At 45.4% G+C, this 20,062-nt stretch overlaps 2 protein-coding genes across 8 annotated transcripts in view; one reads left to right on the top strand and one right to left on the bottom strand.

Moving 5' to 3' along the window:
• CFAP77 (cilia and flagella associated protein 77) overlaps positions 1–20,062 on the bottom strand; it is a 574,339-nt gene that overhangs the window by 427,955 nt on the left and 126,322 nt on the right. Inside the window, exon 1 of one of the 4 annotated variants that reach the window (XM_029613692.1) lies at positions 13,243–13,585. The exons of the other annotated variants lie outside the window; for them this stretch is intronic. Coding sequence (XP_029469552.1) covers positions 13,243–13,305 — 63 coding nt within the window. The 5' untranslated portion in view covers positions 13,306–13,585. Of the gene's footprint in view, positions 1–13,242; positions 13,586–20,062 lie in introns of those variants that run through there. 4 annotated transcript variants of the gene reach the window in all.
• Positions 13,609–20,062, top strand: part of TTF1 (transcription termination factor 1) — a 105,148-nt gene continuing 98,694 nt past the window's right edge. Inside the window, exon 1 of one of the 4 annotated variants that reach the window (XM_029613687.1) lies at positions 13,609–13,722. The gene's annotated coding sequence lies outside the window, so the exon portion shown is untranslated. Of the gene's footprint in view, positions 13,723–13,748; positions 14,069–20,062 lie in introns of those variants that run through there. The other 3 variants (XM_029613688.1, XM_029613685.1, XM_029613684.1) reach the window with 3 other exon arrangements.

Genomic DNA, 20,062 nt, shown 5'->3' with positions numbered 1-20,062 from the left:
GGCTTCCCTGGTTCTCAACCTGCTGCTCTAACCACTAGGATCCTCCTCCTCCATCCTCTTGCCAGAAGAGATCCTCTCTGTCTTTATCCCATGCTTTTTTTAATTCTGTTTCAGTGCAGTTGCTTACCTGTAACAGGTGTTCTCCTAGGACAGTAGGATGTTAGTCCTCACAGATGGGTGACATCATCAGATGAAGCCCGGAATGGAAAACTTTTGTCAAAGTTTCTAGAACTTTGACGGGTCACTGAGCATGCCCAACATGCCACTATCCACGCGTCCACGCGAGGTCCCCCTTCAGTCTTGTAATATAGAAAAAGATCACGAGTGAAAAAATAAAACAAAACGCAGGAGAACCCAACTCTGTGGGGTGCCGGGTAGGTTTCCTAAGGACTAAGATCCTGCTGTCCTAGGAGAACACCTGTTACAGGTAAGAAACTGCGCTTTCTCCTAGGGCAAGCAGGATGGTAGTCCTTATAGATGAATGAATACCAAGCTCCAGGCTGCTCCCGACAACAATCAAGACCAACAGGCACCGAATGAGGTGCCTACAGGCACAACAACAACTGTGGTGCTGTTGGTCAAATAGGAAGATAGCCTGATCCTAATCAAGGAGCCTTAGGAAGAGTTGGGTCTAAGCTTGGAAGAGGTTGCATAGGACAGATTGGCCGAAGTTACTGTCTTGTTGACCAGGCTGCCACTGCTGGGTTCAATGACCATTCGTGTGGCTGAAAAAAGCGGCTTAGGCAGTCCGCCAGCACGTTCAGCATTCCAGCCAAATATGACGCTCACAGGGACATGCCCATACCCAGATCTGCACCGCCTCCTGACAGAGGAGGTACAATCTTGTACCCCCTGCTTGTGATGTACCACATTGCCACATGACTGTCTGTCCGAATCAGGACTACTTTGCAGGACAAGCGGTCTCAAAATGCCCAAAGAGAATAGTGAATCCCTCAAAGCTCCAGGAAGTTTATCTGGTGCAGAGCTTCTTCAGCCATCCAGCGACCCTGCGTGTGGAAACCATCTACATGGGCTCCCCAGCCGTGGGGGGAAGCATCGGTGGTAAGAACCACTTGAGGCGGAGCAGCTTGAGAAGGAATCCCCTGCTCCAGATTGGAGAGATTCTCCCACCAGGACAGGGAGACCTTCAGAAGCTACGTGTTGGAGACAGGTGCTCTGAGGTCCTGGCATGCCTGTTGCCATTGTGACCGTAGTGTCCACTGCACCCTGTGCATGCAGAGGTGGGCAAATGGGGTGATATGGACAGAAGCTACCATGTGGTCCAGCAAACGAAGCAGCATTTGGGCGGTTACTTGTTGACTGTTGCGCACCAAGGTCGCTAGTGAGGACAGGGCAAGAGCCCGATTGCAGGGCAAAAACGCCTTTGCCTGAGTCGTGTCCAGTCTGGCTCCTATAAAGTCCAGCTGAGGGGATGGGCAGAGGTGGGACTTTGGGTAGTTGATAACAAACCCTAGAGATTGCAGTGCCTGTATGGTAAGAGTCAAAGTGTTCATCGCCCCTCCTGGGAGGCACTCTTCACCAACCAGTTGTCTAGGTAAGGGAACACATGTACCCCCTGATGCCTGAGGTGCACTGCCACTGCTGCCAGGCTCTTGGTGAATACCCGAGGGGCTGAGGCCAAGCCAAACGGCAGAACCTGGAACTAGTAGTAAGCCTGTCCAACCACAAGGCATGGAAACTTCCTGTGGTTTGGGAAGATCAAAATGTGGGCATAAGCATCCTTGAGATTGAGGGAGCAGAGCCAATCTCCTTTTCTGAGGAATGGGATCAGAGTGCCCAGAGGGACTATTCTGAACTTTTCCCTTTGAAGGAATTTGTTCAAGGCTCTGAGGTCAAGAATGGGATATGGGCCCCCAGTTCTCTTTAGTATCAGGAAATACCTCAAATAGAACCCTCGGCCTTGTTGACAATGGGGAACGGGTTCTCCCAATTCTGCTGTCAGGAGAACAGAAAGCTCTGTCAAAAGTATTTCCTGTGGGGCCAGGGAACCCCACGATGGACATGAGAGAAAATCTGCTGGGACTTCACTTAAATTCAGATGATACCCTTGGCGAACGATGGTGAGCACCCACCAGTCGGACGTGATGAGTGGCCAGCTGTGGGCGAAACAAAGTTCCCTACCGGGGGATTGTGCGCCAGGGTTATGTCTGGTTGACCTGTGCTCCCTTGCGTCCAGTCAAAAGCCCATAGCTGGGGCTTGCAGGGGGGCTGGATGGGTTTTGGGGGTTCGCTGCTGTTGCATCCATTGGTCTTCGACGGCTTCGCCCCGCCTACCTCTCTCTACTTGCAGCTCCTCCTGCTCACCTTGGACTGATGGCCGCCGCGGCGTCTGCTTGCCACCGCCCTCATCTTTAACTTCACGTTGGCGCGAACCTCAGGGGCGTCCCCCTGTTCTGACGTCACGACTCCAGGGTATATCTGCTTACAGTATTTGCTAGCTCGTTGAGTTAGCAACAGGATTCGTATGGATGGGATTCGATCTCTGTTCCTAAGCTACTCTGCCACTCCAGCTCTATCTGGAACTCTTACTACCCTTCGGGGTCGCTAACAGGGTACCTGCTCCTCGGGGGCCTCTCTGCTTCTTTCAGGTGCTATCAGGAAACCGGTACTCACTCCTCGAGGGCCCATGTTCCCTGTGTCGCTGCCTGCAACCTCTACCCTTCTACTTGGAAGAACTAACTTACAGTCACCATCAGTTAGTACAGAAAATATCTCTCTTTACAGTACTACTTCACCGGAATCAGGTACTTGCTCCTCAAGGGCATGCTCTCTGCTCCAGTGCCAGACCTCTCGTCTAGTGGAATCTCTGCTACTGCTAGTGAATACAACACCACTAAATCTCTCTGCTCTAAGGGATCAGTTACTCGCTCCTCGAGGGCCTGCTCTCCCTGTCTCGGAGCTCTCCTATTTCTATTTGGGACTATGAATGCTAATCTTATTGTGTGTTCATAACTCTCAGTCTCTTTCCACTACAGCACTGTTCTACAGAGGATCTGCTATTCCAGCGTTCTGTGAGAGACGTGCCCAGCTGGGCTCTACAATCACTACTCACTACTGCCACCTCTGGTGGCTCCATAAACTGTTTAATAAAAGATTCAAATCTGTGTTTGTCTGTCCGGAGTTTAGCCTGACACTGTGGTCCCTCACGGAACTGCCCCCCGTGGGCATGGTCAGCTGCCACAGTGTCCAAGGATCCACCCAAACACCATTAACCATAACAGCTGCTGACGAGGGCAACCTCAGGAACCAGCACAGGATGTGCAAGCCTGGGAGGCAGGAGGGTAATATTTTCTCTGCCTATAAAAGGACTTCCTGGAACCTGGCCAAGAAGATTTCCTGGCAGAGGATGGTGGATCAGAAGCGCTAGCTGACAGCTGTTGAAGGGTTTCATGGTGATCCTTCAATTGAGCTACCACATCCCTGACCTTATCCCGACAAGATTCTTTCCTGTACAGGGAAAGTCTGCCAACTTCTCCTGTACCTCTGGACGAAAGTCTATTCCATGTTACCGTTGCTAATGGCAGTGGCTATTCTCTAAGTGAACTTAATAGCAGGTAATGGACTTCTCCTCCAAAAACTTATCCAATCCTTTTTTAAACACAGCTATACTAACTGCACTAACCACATCCTCTGGCAACAAATTCCAGAGTTTAATTGTGCGTTGAGTAAAAAAGAACTTTCTCCGATTAGTTTTAAATGTGCCCCATGCTTACTTCATGGAGTGCCCCCTAGTCTTTCTACTATCTGAAAGAGTAAATAACCGATTCACATCTACCCATTCTAGACCTCTCATGATTTTAAACACCTCTATCATATCCCCCCTCAGTCGTCTCTTCTCCAAGCTGAAAAGTCCTAACCTCTTTAGTCTTTCCTCATAGGGGAGTTTTTCCATTCCCCTTATCATTTTGGTAGCCCTTCTCTGTACCTTCTCCATCGCAATTATATCTTTTTTGAGATGCGGCTACCAGAATTGTACACAGTATTCAAGGTGCGGTCTCACCATGGAGCGATACAGAGGCATTATGACATTTTCCGTTTTATTCACCATTCCCTTTCTAATAATTCCCAACATTCTGTTTGCTTTTTGACTGCCGCAGCACACTGTACCGACGATTTCAATGTGTTATCCACTATGACACCTAGATCTCTTTCTTGGGTTGTAGCACCTAATATGGAACCCAACATTGTGTAATTATAGCATGGGTTATTTTTCCCTATATGCATCACCTTGCACTTATCCATATTAAATTTCATCTGCCATTTGGATGCCCAATTTTCCAGTCTCACAAGGTCTTCCTGCAATTTATCACAATCTGCTTGTGATTTAACTACTCTGAACAATTTTGATTATCTCACTCGTCGTATTTCTTTCCAGATCATTTATAAATATACAAGCCGTTAAGCCCGTTAAAACGGGCTACATCCCTCTGTCTCTCACCTCCCCCTCTTTCTCTCTCCCCTCACTCTTCACCACCCCCTCCCTCACCCACTCCTCCCCACCCTCCCTCTCCTATCACTCAGTCCCTCCCTCCCACTCAGTCTCACTCACTCCCTCCCCCCTCTCTCCCTCCCTCTCACTCACTCAGTCCCACTCACTCTCACTCAGTCCCCACTCCCTCCGTCCTCTCCTTCAGTCCCACTCCCTCCCTCAGTCCCTCCCCCTCACTCAATCCCTCCCTCCCACTCAGTCACTCCCTCCCCCTCCCTCTCACTCACTCAGTCCCACTCACTCTCCCTCAGTCCCACTCCCTCCCTCTCTCTCCCAGTCCCACTCCCTCCCTCAGTCCCCCCTCTCCCCTCTCTCCCACTCCCCTCCCTCTCACTCAGTCCCTCCCCCTCACTCAACCCCTCCCCCTCACTCAATCCCTCCCTCTCACTCAGTCACTCCCTCCCACTCTCTCTCTCCGTCCCTCCCTCCCACTCAGTCCGTCCCTCCCTCTCTCTCCCTTCTCCCTCCCTCGCTACCGCCCGCTACCGCCGTCGCCGCCCGCTACCGCCGTCGCCACCGCCGCCGCTCGCTACCGCCGTCGCCGCTACCGCCGTCGCCGCCCGCTGCCGGTACCGCCGCTGCTGCCATGGACGCCGCCATTTTTTTTCTTTCTGAAGCTGCCTCAGAGCGACGTGCTCGCCCGCACATGCGCGGTAGAGCTGGTCTCTACTGCGCATTTGCGGGCTGTCGGTCACAGGCCATTTATAAGGTAGATTGAAAAGTAAGGGTCCCAATACAGATCCCTGAGGCACTCCACTGTCCACTCCCTTCCACTGAGAAAATTGCCCATTTAATCCTACTCTCTGTTTCCTGTCTTTTAGCCAGTTTGCAATCCACGAAAGGACATCGCCACCTATCCCATGACTTTTTACTTTTCCTAGAAGCCTCTCATGAGGAACTTTGTCAAACGCCTTCTGAAAATCCAAGTATACTATATCTACCGGTTCACCTTTATCCACATGCTTATTAACTCCTTCAAAAAAGTGAAGCAGATTTGTGAAGCAAGACTTGCCCTGGGTAAAGCCATGCTGACTTTGTTCCATTAAACCATGTCTTTCTATATGTTCTGTGATTTTGATGTTTAGAACACTTTCCACTACTTTTCCTGGCACTGAAGTCAGGCTAACCGGTCTGTAGTTTCCCGGATCGCCCCTGGAGCCCTTTTTAAATATTGGGGTTACATTTGCTATCCTCCAGTCTTCAGGTACAATGGATGATTTTAATGATAAGTTACAAATTTTTACTAATAGGTCTGAAATTTCATTTTTTAGTTCCTTCAGAACTCTGGGGTGTATACCATCCGGTCCAGGTGATTTACTACTCTTCAGTTTGTCAATCAGGCCTACCACATCTTCTAGGTTCACCGTGATTTGATTCAGTCCATCTGAATCATTACCCATGAAAACCTTCTCCATTACGGGTACCTCCCCAACATCCTCTTCATTTAACACCGAAGCAAAGAAATCATTTAATCTTTCCACGATGGCCTTATCTTCTCTAAGTGCCCCTTAAACCCCTCGATCATCTAACGGTCCAACTGACTCCCTCACAGGCTTTCTGCTTGTGCGCTCACTCTGCTTGTGTGCTCGGCCAAGCACACCTTTAGCCCCGGTTTGGCCGCCTATTTTCGACATGCTATTTTTACCCCTTATACAGTAAGGGGTAATAACGGGAATAATAGGTCCAGCAACAAGCATATGCATGTTGTGGGCGCTATTAGTTTCGGGTGGGTTGGCCGCGCGTTTTCGACGAACTATTTTTACCCCTTATACAGTAAGGGGTAATCGCGCGTAGAAAATGACAGCCGATGCTCAATTTTACCAGCGCCAGTTCTCGAACCCGCTGACAGCCACGGGTTCGGAAAACGGATGCCGGCAAAATTGAGTGTCCGTCTTCCAACCCGCGGGCCGCGGGCAGATTTTTAATTTTTTTTTTTTTAATTTTTGGGGCCTCTGACTTAATATCGCTTCTGTATAAGGGGTAAAAATAGCGCATCGAAAACGCACGGCCAACCCACCCGAAACTAATAGCGCCCACAACATGCATATGCGTGTTGATGGACCTATTAGTTATTCCCACGCGATACAGAAAGTAAAATGTGCAGCGAAGCTACACATTTTACTTTCAGAAATTAACGCCTGACCAAAGGCAGAAGTTAATTTCGGCCGGCACAAGGAAAGTGTACAGAAAAGCAGAAAAAACTGCTTTTCTGTACATCCTCTGACTTAATATCATAGCGATATTAAGTCAGAGGCCCCAAAAATTACAAAAAATTTTTAAAAACTTAAAAATCTGCCCACGGGTTGGAAGACGGACGCTCAATTTCCCGTGGTTGTCAGCGGGTTCGAGAACTGACACCGGTAAAATTGAGCATCGGCTGTCAAACCCGCTGACAGCCACCACTTCTGTCAAAAAGGAGGCGATAGGGACGCGCTAGTGTCCCTAGCGCCTCCTTTTACTGGGGCCCTAATTTGCATATCTTTATTTACTGAATCGTGCACCCAGGAGAGTGGCCTGGACGCGCATCGGGAGAGCAGGTGCATCTAATCATGACAAACATTCAGTACAAAAGAAACGAGAAATTTCATATAGTAAGGCAATGGTTAAAATTTGTTAGTTAATGAGGCTGAAAGTGGACAATCAGGCTTAAGATTTAAAAGCAGCTTCAAAAAGGTGGGATTTTAGATGGGATTTAAACAAGTTGAGAGAGGAAACATGACGCATCAGCTCAGGAAATCTATTCCAAGCAAATGGTGCAGCCAGATAGAAAGCACAGAATTGGGAATTATCGGTAGAGGAGAAGGGCATAGATAGCAGTGACTTATCTGATGAGCGGAGTGCATGCTTCTCCCTATGCACCCAAGCATCCTCCTGGCTCTGGCCACCAACTTATCACACTGTTTTACTACCTTGAAATCATCAGACACTATCACCCGAGGTCTCTTTCCTAGACAGTGCACAGCAGTTCTTCATCACCTAATGCATACTTCTCCCAAGTGAAGGACTCTGAATGTTTTGATATAGAATCTTTACTACCAAGTATTTGCCCATCCCTTGAGCTTTGTTAGATCACTTCTCATTCTGTCTACTTCCTCAGAGATGTCTACTTTGTTACAGATCTTGGTGTCATCCACAAAAAAGGCAAATATTTCTCTCTAACTCCTCTGCAAAATTGCTCACAAATATATTGAACAGACTCGGCCCCAGGACTGATCCCTGAGGCACTCCACCAATCAGCCTTCTCTCCTTAGACTGAAATTCATTTACCCCACCCTCTGTTGTCTTTCACTTACCCAGTTTTTAATCCAGTCTACCAATCTGGGACCCATCCCTGAGTTGCTCAGTTTATTAATAAGCCTCCTATGTGGGATACTATCAAAAACTTGGATGAAATCCAAGTAAACCACATCTTTGTTGTAATTCTATGGTTACCCAATCAAATAAATCAATAAGATTCATTTGACATGATCTGTCTGTGATAAAACTATGCTGCCTCGGATTGTAAATAACAGAAATATAGCCCATGACAGCAGATAAAAACCATACGGCCCATCTAGCCTGCCTATCCACATCTCCTGCTTAGCTTTATAGTCCCTCCTCTTTCTGAGAGATCCTCTATACTTGTACCATTCTCTTTTGAATTCCTACACTATCCTTGTCTCCACCACCTCCACAGGAAGGCTGTTTCATGCAATCACCATCATTTCTTTAAATAAAGGTGATTATAACTTCACTCCCTTAACAAATATTTTTCTATGTTTCCTTCTGCTGGAGATTTTTGCATTTTTAGATCCTCCCCAGGTGTTGGCCATCCTCCTTGTTTTGGGATTGGCCAAGCTCCCCATTTTAACTGAGCTGAGTATGCTCAAATTGTGTTTGGCTGTTACCTTGAGTTTTGGAAGCTTGAATTTTGTTGCTGGAGATCTCAGTAGACCCCACAGCCTGCAAAAAGGGATAACAGGGAGAATCTCCCAGTATTACAGCCTCTTTATCCATCTCCAATCAATGTCCATTTCCCAGTCGCTGAAAGTGGAAAATAGTGCTTCAAGGGCCAAAGATGAAAGCAAAATATGAACACAAGTAATTCTTCTGCCCACAGAAATCTATTCTCTTCAGAGCACTGTCAGCCCACTTGGCTTGTAAACAGACAGGCAGTCTCAATCCTACTCCTTCCAAAAAAAGGGTTTTCCTCTAGGTTGGGCAGATCAGGAAAACAAATCCACTCTCTCTTCTCAGCTTATCTCCCTGCAGGGAAAACCCTCCTGGTCCATGAGGGCACAAAAGATAGGTTATCATTCTTTTGTTGCTGATAATGAATAAAATCCATACAAGAATGGCAAAAATCATTAAGTTGCAGTAAACTTTTTTTTTTTGTTGAATATCACTCCTAGTCTATTGCCTGATTTTTGATTCCTCCTTCTTGAGAACCTGACTGAAGAGAGCTTCCCACGTGAGTACGACTGGAAGAGCAACTGTGTGGAAAAGAGCCCCCCCCCATACCACCAAGGGGTCCAGAGGCTTGGTCCTCCTCCCTGGCAGTGAAACCCTGGCACCCAGTGTCAGAACTCTGATATTTGAGAGAAAGGTGAAATTGACCCTGTAACGTGCTGTGATCCCTGTATCAGGGACTCAAACCAAAAGGGGGTTACATAAATATTTCCTTAAATTACTCCCAAGTTTACCACTCTTCAACCTCATCCCATGACCCCAGAGCCTCACCCACTGAAAGAGACCTGCATGTAAGGATAGTAAATAAAGGCTATCTGTGGGTCAAATTGTAATTAAATTGATTGATTTATTTGATTGGGTGACTAAAGAATTATATCAAAGCATTGTACTGGATGGGGTATACTGGATTTCAGCAAAGTTTTTTATACTGTCCTCCATAAGAGACTCATAAATTAATTGAGCACCCTGGAGGTGTGTCCCAAGGTGATAGACTGGATTAGAAACTGGTTCAGTGGCAGAGAACAGAGAGTAATGGTAAATGGAATTCACCCTGCAGAAAAAAATGTGATGAATGGAGTGCCCTAGGGATCAGTCTTGGGGCTGGTTCTGTTCTTATGCATTAAGGCTTGAACCAGCTAACCGGTGACTCTATGCCAGGAAGATGCAGAGAAGCCACAGAAAGGCCAGGGGATACTGCCCCTCTGGTTGCCAGGTACTGTAGATAGAAATGTCCTTGGAAGGTCTCATTGGTTCAGCACAGGATATGCCCTGATGGGTGAAAGTTTAAAAGGAGAGCAACAAAGACATATCTTTGCTGTTACAACAGACTCCTGGTACACATCTTCTGGAACCTCTGCTCACCTGGCCTTGTTCCTGCTCTATATTCAGCTCTGCAGTCCTGCCTCAGATTCATCTCTGCATTCCCTCTTCAGTGATCCTGACCCACACCTTTCTCCTGGGTTTTCTAGATCTGCTCCAGTGCTATAGATTAATACCTAGACACTTTCCAAGCTAGACCTGGCATTACTGACCTTGGCTACTCTGCCGGATCATCATTGGACTTTCTCCTCACCGGGGTGAACCTCCCACTTGTTCCATAACTTTCATCCAGTCATCCAACCTCTTCAGGTACACCTGCTCCTAATGTACCATTCACCAGTGGCTGAATATAACCTGACCAAGGTTATATAAAAGAAAATGTTTTCTTTCTTGTGGATGACATTAAAATTTGTAACAGCATGGACATCCCTAAAGCAGACGACAGAATGAGAAAAAATCTAAGAAAGCTTGAGGCAGGCCTTGGGGGTGATTGTGTCCGATGTGATAAAGCATAAGGAAGCAGTATATGCAAATCATCAAGCCCAGCATCCTGTTTCCAAAAGTGGCTAATCCAGGCCATAAGAACCTGGCAAGTACCCAAAAACTAAGTCTATTCCATGCTACTGTTGCTAGTACTAGCAGTGGCTATTTTCTAAGTCAACTTAATTAATAGCAGGTAATGAACTTCTCCTCCAATAACTTATCCAATCATTTTTTAAACACAGCTACACTACTGCACTAACCACATCCTCTGGCAACAAATTCCAGAGTTTAATTGTGTGTTGAGTGAAAAAGAACTTTCTCCGATTAGTTTTAAATGTGCCACATGTTAACTTCATGGAGTGCCCCCTAGTCCTTCTATTATCCGAAAGAGTAAATAACCAATTCACATTTACCTGTTCTAGACCTCTCATGATTTTAAACACCTCTATCCCCCCTCAGCCGTCTCTTCTCCAAGCTGAAAAGTCCTAACCTCTTTAGTCTTTCCTCATAGGGGAGCTGTTCCATTCCCCTTATCATTTTGGTAGCCCTTCTCTGTACCTTCTCCATCGCAACTATATCTTTTTTGAGATGCAGCGACCAGAATTGTACACAGTATTCAAGGTGCGGTCTCACCATGGAGCGATACAGAGGCATTATTACATTTTCCGTTTTATTCACCATTCCCTTTCTAATAATTCCCAACCCTCTTGTTTGCAATTGTGAATAGCCTGAAAACTAGATCTGTTTGTGGCTCTTGAGGACCAGAGTTAACCACCACTGCTGTATGGTCTTTTTCTGCCATCATGTTTCTATAAAAAACCTTGTTTAAGCCAAACTGAAATCCCCGTCTGCCAGAGTAATTTTCTTAATAGTCCTTATAATAGTCATACAAATTCCGTCATAATAAACCATCCTCATAAATTTGCTAGATCCCAGTCCATTTTTTCCTAAAATGGGGCCACTGTAACTGTAATTGATAATTTGCTCAATAGTCTAGTTTGAGAAGAGGCTCAAGTTGGGAATTAATTAAACAAAAAATGAAAAAACAAGCCAATACCTTCAACACTCTAATACTATTAAAAAAAAAGAAACAGCAGAAAAAAACAAATACAATAAGAATTAAAATCACTGCACCTATTACTAAAGACCAAATGATATTACCTGATCCCTCAATGGTACAATAATCTAGGAGGCATGTTTTGGTGCAGATAGAATTGCAAGAAAAGTCAGGTAAGTGTCTCCTAGAACAGGAGTGGGTAATTCTGGTTCTCGAGGGCTGCAAACCAGTTGGGTTTTCAGGATATCCCTAATAAGCATGCATGAGAGAGATTTGATACAACTGAGGCAGAATACATGCAAATCTCTCTCAAGGATGTTTTTTAGGGATATCCTGAAAATCATTGCAGCCCTCGAGGACTGCAATTGCCCACCCCTGCTCTAGAAAATGAAGCCTTGTTTATGTTTTTCCTGTTCTGTAGCAATCCCATCCCTGATATGGTTATTTGAAGATGGCTGCTGCTCTCTAGTGTTAACATCTATAGCTGCTAACGTTTGGCTTTATTTCTTTGTACCACAGTAATATTCTCGTATGCACTAAACATACAGCTTGAAAGACAATAACTGCTTATTCAAAAAGTAGTTGCTCCTAACTGGAATGTAATGGAAAGCTCTGCAATGTTAGCCACAGATGCAAGAGTTAGTCCAATAAAACAGCATTATCTACAACTTGGAATTAAGTGTTTTACAAAGATGAAGGCTGAGGCTGTTTTTCTTTTTTATCTCACCAGAAACAAACATAACATCACACTTGTTTCAAAGATTATTACTCTGTAAATTAGAAATTCACTAACTTCAGGGTCCAACTGCTTGCCTCCTGCAAATGTTCAAATCTGCTTCCAGTGCTGGTTCAGAGCAGCTACAGGACAGGGATGCCAGGTCCTGCTTCAAAGATCCTGCATCCGAGATTGCCATCCTCGGTCAGCTGGATATGCTGCATGCAATATCAAAACCTGGCTATTCAGACAGGCTTTTAATGTTACTGATTCATTTTTACAACTATTGGATTAGTTTATTTTAGTGATCACTTACCTAACAATGTGTGAATTCTTATCTTGTGCTGTTTATAATTGATGCTTAACTTTGATAGTTTGTACAATTTATTTTTTTTGTTTATTGTAATTTATTCATATTTTAAACATTTTGTTGTACATTACTTTGTGTTAAACTAGATAAAGTGATTCATAAATTTAATGAAATGAAAAAGGTTTGCATTTGCTTATAGCTGAAATCTAAAACTCAGGCCCACTAGATGTTGTAACTCATAAAGGGCACATATGTTGTGCCTGAAGAAACTTCAAATTCTGCAGGTAGCAACATATATACTATAATAAACGAACAGGAAAATAGCATATGAAAAAAACATAATAAAAGCTAATGCTATCTCTTTAGTACATGAAGAATAAACACAATCTTAGGTTCATTTGTTGACGCCACAGCTGCAAACATCATAGATATATTATATCTGAAACAGCATAATCAATAACGTGGGGATACATTATCCTCTTTCATTACTTCTTAATATATTTATCTATTTTATTTTGTCAGTCTTATTGCTATTGTGTAATACTGTGCATTTTTCATCATATTCCTTAAAGTAAATTGTATCCCGATTTTATACACTATTTAGCAAATTATTCATTTGGTTCGAGATATCACTTTTTTTTGTATAATTTAGTTAGTGTTATTATGCAAAGGACATCTCAGTTATAGCCACATACTGTAATAGCAAATATTTTATGAGATGCTCACGTTATACAGTTATAACCTGTTAGTTAATAAGGCGGGATATAAATGTAAAGATAAAATTAGATGTCACACTCACTGCAGATATGAAATAAAGAAAGGTAGGGAAAAAAACCTCATCTGCTCGGCGCTTTGACTTGTAGCCGAAGACCCTTCCGGCCTTCTTACTGCACCCTCACCTTTTGCAGAATTTGGTTGTCGCGCATGGAGTCCCTGATCAGTCCCAGCCTATCGTTCTCCATAGTCCAGATGCTCTTTCGGTGCCCCCAGGCTTCTAAGTGTCAAGGGAAGCTCCGGCAGGCCACAGCAGCCGTTGGTTGGCCTAGCGACGAACAGGACAGGCCCAGCCTGATCTCCCAGGGGTGGGCGAGTCCGAAACAAGGAAGAGGCCTCAGCGGAATCGGGAACACAATTCCCGTTTGCTCTATGTTCCTAGAGTAAACTTCTGTAACACCGGCCGTTTACCGATGGGATGGAAAGCCAAGCCATGAGAGGCGCGCCCGAGACGAAGGGCATGCACACATTCCCCATGGAAAGATGGAACGGTCGGTCTCCATGGTAACGATGCTAACAGGAAGTTCTCCGGTAGCTCGTCGAGCTGGAACGCTGGCGTCATAATGGAGTTCCCCTCCATCACGTGGCTGGCACCCACAGAGCAGGTATGCTCACTGGGCCATGTCTGCCGGCTCCTTACCACAGCGCCTCTGCCCTGTAGGAAGTTTATCAGTTGCCTTAACAACCAACACTCGCGGCTTGGCAACCTAAACTGGTCGCTCGCTGGATGAGGTCACTTCCGGCGGAGCAGGCGTTAGAAGGCCTGTGAAACAGAGGAAACTGCGGCGTTGGTGAACTCTGAGGATGGGCAGTGGCAGGTCTGGTTCGCCGCCGTCCTTTAGTCAGTTGACTCCGTGGCCAGAGCGCAGTTGTCTGCTCAGGTTTTAGGGTGATAGACCCCTGATCTGCGACCACGTGTTGGCCTCAGCTTTGATCCGTTTTGTTGTATTGGTGGGTCTCGGACTTCTATCATTTTTTAAATAAGCTTATCTGCATGCCGCAGGAAAATATGTATTTTAATAATTTTAAGCATTGAAAATGTTTAACTCTTACACGTTTGGATTCTTTTGCCTGAGGCTATGGGTTGGTTAGTATCATGTAATAAAGGAGAGTTAACGCAGGAAGGGTCCAACCACCGAACTTTATTTTGTACAGACCTATCTAACTTGTAACTATGTTTTTCCCCTTTTATTATCATTATGTATACTTAGCAACACGTGTAAAAATGTCATACCAATAAAGCTATATGAATCTGATTTAATAGCAGGATCCCTGCAGATGGGTTTCATTACTGGCAGTCTGTGTGTCTCTTACATCACAGGGCCTATTAAGTTTCTTGCTGCTGCACTTCCCCACAGTTCTGAGGATGCTGGCTTGGTCCAGCTGGTGGTGACTGCTCCAAAGCACACGGTACAATTTCAGTATCCATGGGTGCATACTATTGGCCCTTAGTGGGTACAGATGTAGCACATGGTCCTGGTACTGGTTGGCTCTCCCATCCTTTTCACCAGGGTGTTCTTCTCTTACTTCTCCCATTCCCCAGCAGTGACAGCCTGCCAGTAATCTCCATCTACAACAGGTGGTGGACGTGCCTCTCCCTACTGGGGATTGCTTTAAAGTTTAGGAGAAAAGAAGGAGATTAATTCACCCCGCTCTCCTCCGGTTATACCTTAAGTCCCTCCCTTAGTTGAGAATTCCTGAGGTGATTGCCATGGTCCCTCAGATGAGTGCTTTGGTACGGTAGCTGGCTTTTGAGCTGGTATGGACGTAACTAAAAAAAAAAAAAAGCTGAAAGGCAAGTGGGTGCAGGAAGTAGAGTGTGGTAGTGAAGGTATTTGCCCTCTGTGCTTGTACTCAACCAGGAGAGGCTGAACTCAGGTAAAGTTTTTAAAATGGTTTGAGAAGTGGAGTTGATTAGGGATTCCTCCCCATCCCCCTCTTTCTATGCTCAGTGAGCGATCCAACGGCCGTTCCTGCCTTTGGTGGTTGGGGATCGGGGGGAAGCCTGGCGGGTTGAGTAGCCCTTGCAGCTAGGCCCCACCCTGAGACTTAGCTGGTTTGCCATGTGGTAGGCCGCAGTGGCGCCTTCGCATGTTTTTTGTGCGCCATATACTGCCCTCTTCAGTTCCATCAGATCATGATTTGTGCGCCTGATTGTGGCCTGTTGAGCATTTTGGTTGTGCGCCTAGCTGGGCACCTAGTTTGGAGCATAGGAGTGCCTACTAGGGCGCCCAAATTGGACACCCCTACACCTTTTTTATGCTCATACACACGAAAGCGCTTGTTTTTACGTGCATTCCCTGAGCATTCCTGTTGGAATTCAGGTTGGGCGCTTTTTCGGCACAGTGTTGTGAGCGTTATCTGATGGTGCCTATAGTGAAGAAACCTAAGCGCCTTGCCCTCTGTGTGGTGTGTCATATTCAGGCATCTCAGACTGGCATTCCTTCTAACTTGTGCCAGCGCTGTTTGGAGACTCGGAGAATTACACCCCTCTAACTTTACTAAGCCCAGTTCTTCGCAGCCTGGTGCAGGAATGGAGAGATAGTTGCCAGAAGGGTCAACTGATCTTGGGGCCCCTCTAACTGGTTTGTCTGCAGCAGGCAGAGTCTGGACCCAAGAGAATGGGAATTGTCAGACGCATTTCAGCTAATAGTGGATCGCTGGTGTCTGTCGTTTCTGGACCCGCTGGCAACTTTTCACAGTGCAAAGTTTCCTTGATTCTTCAGTTGCAGGAGAGATCCAAAGTCTTTGGGCATTCATGTTCTCATGCAGGAATAGCCAGAGGACAAGCTTCTGTATGCGTTTCCTCAATGGCCCATGTTGGGCAGAATGGTTTGGAGAGTCAAGAGTCACAGGGGGATGGTGCTTCTGGTGGTACCAGACTGGCCCAGGAGACCATGGTATGTGGATCTGCGAAGGCTTCTAGTAGATTCCCTCCTCCGGTTTCCAGCACACAGGGATCTTTTGCAACAGGGGCTTGTGCTTCAAGGAGATCCAACTCAATTTTGTCTTATGGTATGGCCCTTGAGAGGGCTTGCTTGCTGAAGCAGGGATGTTCTACTACGGTGATTGCCACTTTGCTACGAGCCAGAACGTTTTCCAGCTCCTTAGCCTAAGTAAGGGTTTGGTGAGTGTTTGAGGTTTGGTTGAAGATTGAGGGTTTTTTCCTCATTTGGTTCAATTCCCGCTCATTTTGGAATTTTTGCAGGATGGTTTGAATAAAGGATTGACCCTTAATTCATTAAAAGTACAGGAAGCAACTCTTGTTGTTTCAAGGGTCATAGTGGATCTTTGTCGGCTCATCTAAATGTGGCCCGTTTCTTGAAAGGAGTGAAATATCTTCCTACTCCCTTGTAGTTACCGGAGCCCTTCTGGAGTCTCAATCCGGTTTTGGATATTTTAGTGGGCCCTACGTTTTGACCGATGCGCAACCTTTCTTTGCGGTTACTGACCTTGAAAATGGTGTTTCTTGTGTCAATTTGTTCTGAGCGTAGAATATCCAAGCTACAGGCCTTGTCTTGCCAGGAGCCATTCCTTTGAGTGACTCCGGGGGTGATACATAAGAACATAAGAAATTGCCATGCTGGATCAGACCAAGGGTCCATCAAGCCCAGCATTCTGTTTCCAACAGAGGCCAAAACCAGGCCACAAGAACCTGGCAATTACCCAAACACTAAGAAGATCCCATGTTACTGATGCAATTAATAGCAGTGGCTATTCCCTAAGTAAAATTGATTAATAGCCATTAATGGACTTCTCCTCCAAGAACTTATCCAAACCTGTGTATTGTTCCTTTTTGCCAAAAGTGGTTTCAGATTTTCACTTGAATCAGTCCATTTCTCTGCCATCTCTGGATAGAGAGAGAGATGCGGTGGAATATTGCCTGTTGTGATACTTGGATGTTAAGAGACATATCGTGAGGTATCTGGAGGTTTCTAAACCTCTCCGGAAGATGGATTGCTTGTTTGTCCTCCATGGTGGAAGTAAACAGGGCAAGCCGGCTTCGCAGGCTACAGTAGCTCGTTGGATTAAGTAGGTAGTCACTGCCGTGTATGTGGATGCTGAGCAGCCGTTACCTAGTCAGGTTAAGGATCATTCCACTAAGGATCAGGCAGTGTCATGGGTGGAGGTTAGAGTGGTATCTCCCGTCGACATTTGCCAAGCTGCAACGTGGTCCTCCTTACACGCCTTTTCCAGGTATTATCATTTGGATGTGCAGGCCTAGGAGGACGCAACCTTTGCACGTGCGGATTTGACTGGACTGCGGGCAGCCTCCCTTCCTGTTCGGGAGTAGCTTGGGTATATCCCTCTGGTTCTGTATTCATCTGTCTAGATGCTAAGAAATGAGAAATTACTACTACCTAATAATTTCCTTTTCTTTAGGATAGACAAATGAATCCAGCTTCTCACCCTTGGCTGCCAAATAATTGTGCTATGCTCCTCCTATGTGGCTAAGTGGTCCAGGGGTTACTGTTAAGTGTTAATCCAGTCCCTAGACTGTTGTTAATACATTCTTTGTCTGGGCTCAGTTTTTTACTGTTGACAGAGTATGGAATGGTTATCTGTTGTTAATCAAGTTTTGTTAGTTTGTCCATAGTTGGCTTTTGCAGAGAATACTGGAGGGCTGATGTCACTGCAGGGGTATATTTACTGTGATGCCAGCTTTGCTCTGTCTCCATCTGCTGGTAGAGGTGCATAACCCACTGGTTCTGGATTCTTCTGTCTATGCTAAAGAAAGGGAAATTATCAGGTAAGTAGTAATTTCTCATTAAATGCAGCCAGGGCCGGTTCTTCTGTTAGGTGGCATCTGCAATTGCCTAAGCCACCAAAATGTCTGGGTCCAGCAAAAAAACACTAGATACTATCTACCCACTGTTAAGACACAGCACCACCAGAGAGAAGGAAATGAATGTGGGGGACGGAGACAAAGGAAGCTGAATGGGTGGGGGAGTGCTGAACAGATGGAGAAAGATGATTTTGGTTAGGTAGGGGATGAGAGAGAATCCTGGATACTGCAAAAGGGGGAAAAGAATTGAGGTGATGCTGCTGTGCCGAACAAGGAGTAAAAGAAAGAAGGATGCTGGGGGAAGAAGAGAGGAGGAATGCTGGACAGGGAGATAGAGAAAAGTGGTGTTGGGCTCTATAAACAAGGGCAAAGGGAGAGGACACAGGACATGGCAGAGGATGAGAGAGGGGGAGGCTGTGCCAGAGCTACCTTCGAAGGTGTGAGACTGAAGGTTTGCCTAGGGTGTCTAATACTCTTGCATGAGTTTTGAATGCAGCACATGAAAAATCTCCATAGAGCTTACAGTCTAGTTGAGATACACAGTTGAGGTCTTACCAATGACCTGTACAGGGGCATTATCACATTTTTTTCTAATAATTATGCCTCTCCTGGGGCACACTGGTATTCCTCTGGCTCTGGCTACAACTTTGTTGCACTAACTATTTTTAAATCATCGCATATGATCATCCTGATATCTTTCTCTTTATTGGTATACATCAGTAAGTTAATGACTCCATCCTATCACCAGTCATCTCTCAGGAATTTCTACTCTGTTGTATAGCTGCAGACAAACAGATCTTCCCCACTAACTCTTCGGCGATATTACTCATAATAATAATGAACAGAACTGACCCCAGAACCAATTCAAGGCACCTCACTGATCACCTTTCTTTCCTCTGAATGAACCCATTTACTACTACTCTCTGCTGTCTTATCAGTCAACCAGTTTCTAGCCCAGTCAACCATTGTGAGGCTCACCTTAGGATGTTTAGTTTACTTATGAGCCTCCTATACAAGAGTGTCAAAACTGTTACTGTATTCCAAGTAGCCCATATCCAGTTCACAGCTTTGATCTAATTCTGGATTTGGATTTAATTACTCACCTTTCCAAATCCTCTCTTATCACTCTGAAAATGTCATAATGCCTCTATATCGCTCCATGGTGAGACCACACCTTGAATACTGTGTACAATTCTGGTCGCCGCATCTCAAAAAAGATATAGTTGCGATGGAGAAGGTACAGAGAAGGGCAACCAAAATGACAGCTCCCCTATGAGGAAAGGCTGAAGAGGTTAGGGCTGTTCAGCTTGGAGAAGAGACGGTTGAGGGGGGATATGATAGAGGTCTTGAACGAGTAGATGTGAATCGGTTATTTATACTTTCTAATAATAGAAGGACTAGGGGGCATTCCATGAAGTTAGCAAGTAGCACATTTAAGACTAATCGGAGAAAATTCTTTTTCACTCAACGCACAATAAAGCTCTGGAATTTGTTGCCAGAGGATGTGGTTAGTGCGGTAAGTGTAGCTGGGTTCAAAAAAAGGTTTGGATAAGTTCTTGGAGGAGAAGTCCATTAACGGCTATTAATCAAGTTTACTTAGGGAATAGCCACTGCTATTAATTGCATCAGTAGCATGGGATCTTCTTAGTGTTTGGGTAATTGCCAGGTTCTTGTGGCCTGGTTTGGCCTCTGTTGGAAATAGGATGCTGGGCTTGATGGACCCTTGGTCTGACCCAGCATGGCAATTTCTTATGTTCTTAAGTTCAAGGTGAGTTACAATCAGTTTTAGTAGATTGTTCCCTGCCTAAGAACTGAATGAAAGCATGTAAGCTGAATCTCTGAAAAAGGTATTTGAGATTTGTAATACTCAAGGTGGAAAAGAAACACTTTACTCTTCCCAGGTGTATCTGTACAGTGTTGTGTGTGTGCCTAGTAATTCTATAGAAATGCTAAGTAGTAGCAGTAGGATTATTGTGTCCAATTCTGGAGACCAGACCTCTGAAAGGATATAGACAAATCTGAGGCCATCCAGCAGAGAGCTACCAAAATGGTGCAGGGTCTGCACCAAAAGCTGTATAAGATGAGTCTTAAGGCCCTAAGTACGTATGCCCTAGAGAGGAAAGAGATCATTATATGATAGAGATTCTAAAACATTAAGG

This window comes from Rhinatrema bivittatum, chromosome 8 (genome assembly GCF_901001135.1).
Source record: "Rhinatrema bivittatum chromosome 8, aRhiBiv1.1, whole genome shotgun sequence".
Lineage (NCBI taxonomy): Eukaryota > Metazoa > Chordata > Amphibia > Gymnophiona > Rhinatrematidae > Rhinatrema > Rhinatrema bivittatum.
This window is presented reverse-complemented; position numbering and strand designations above follow the sequence as displayed.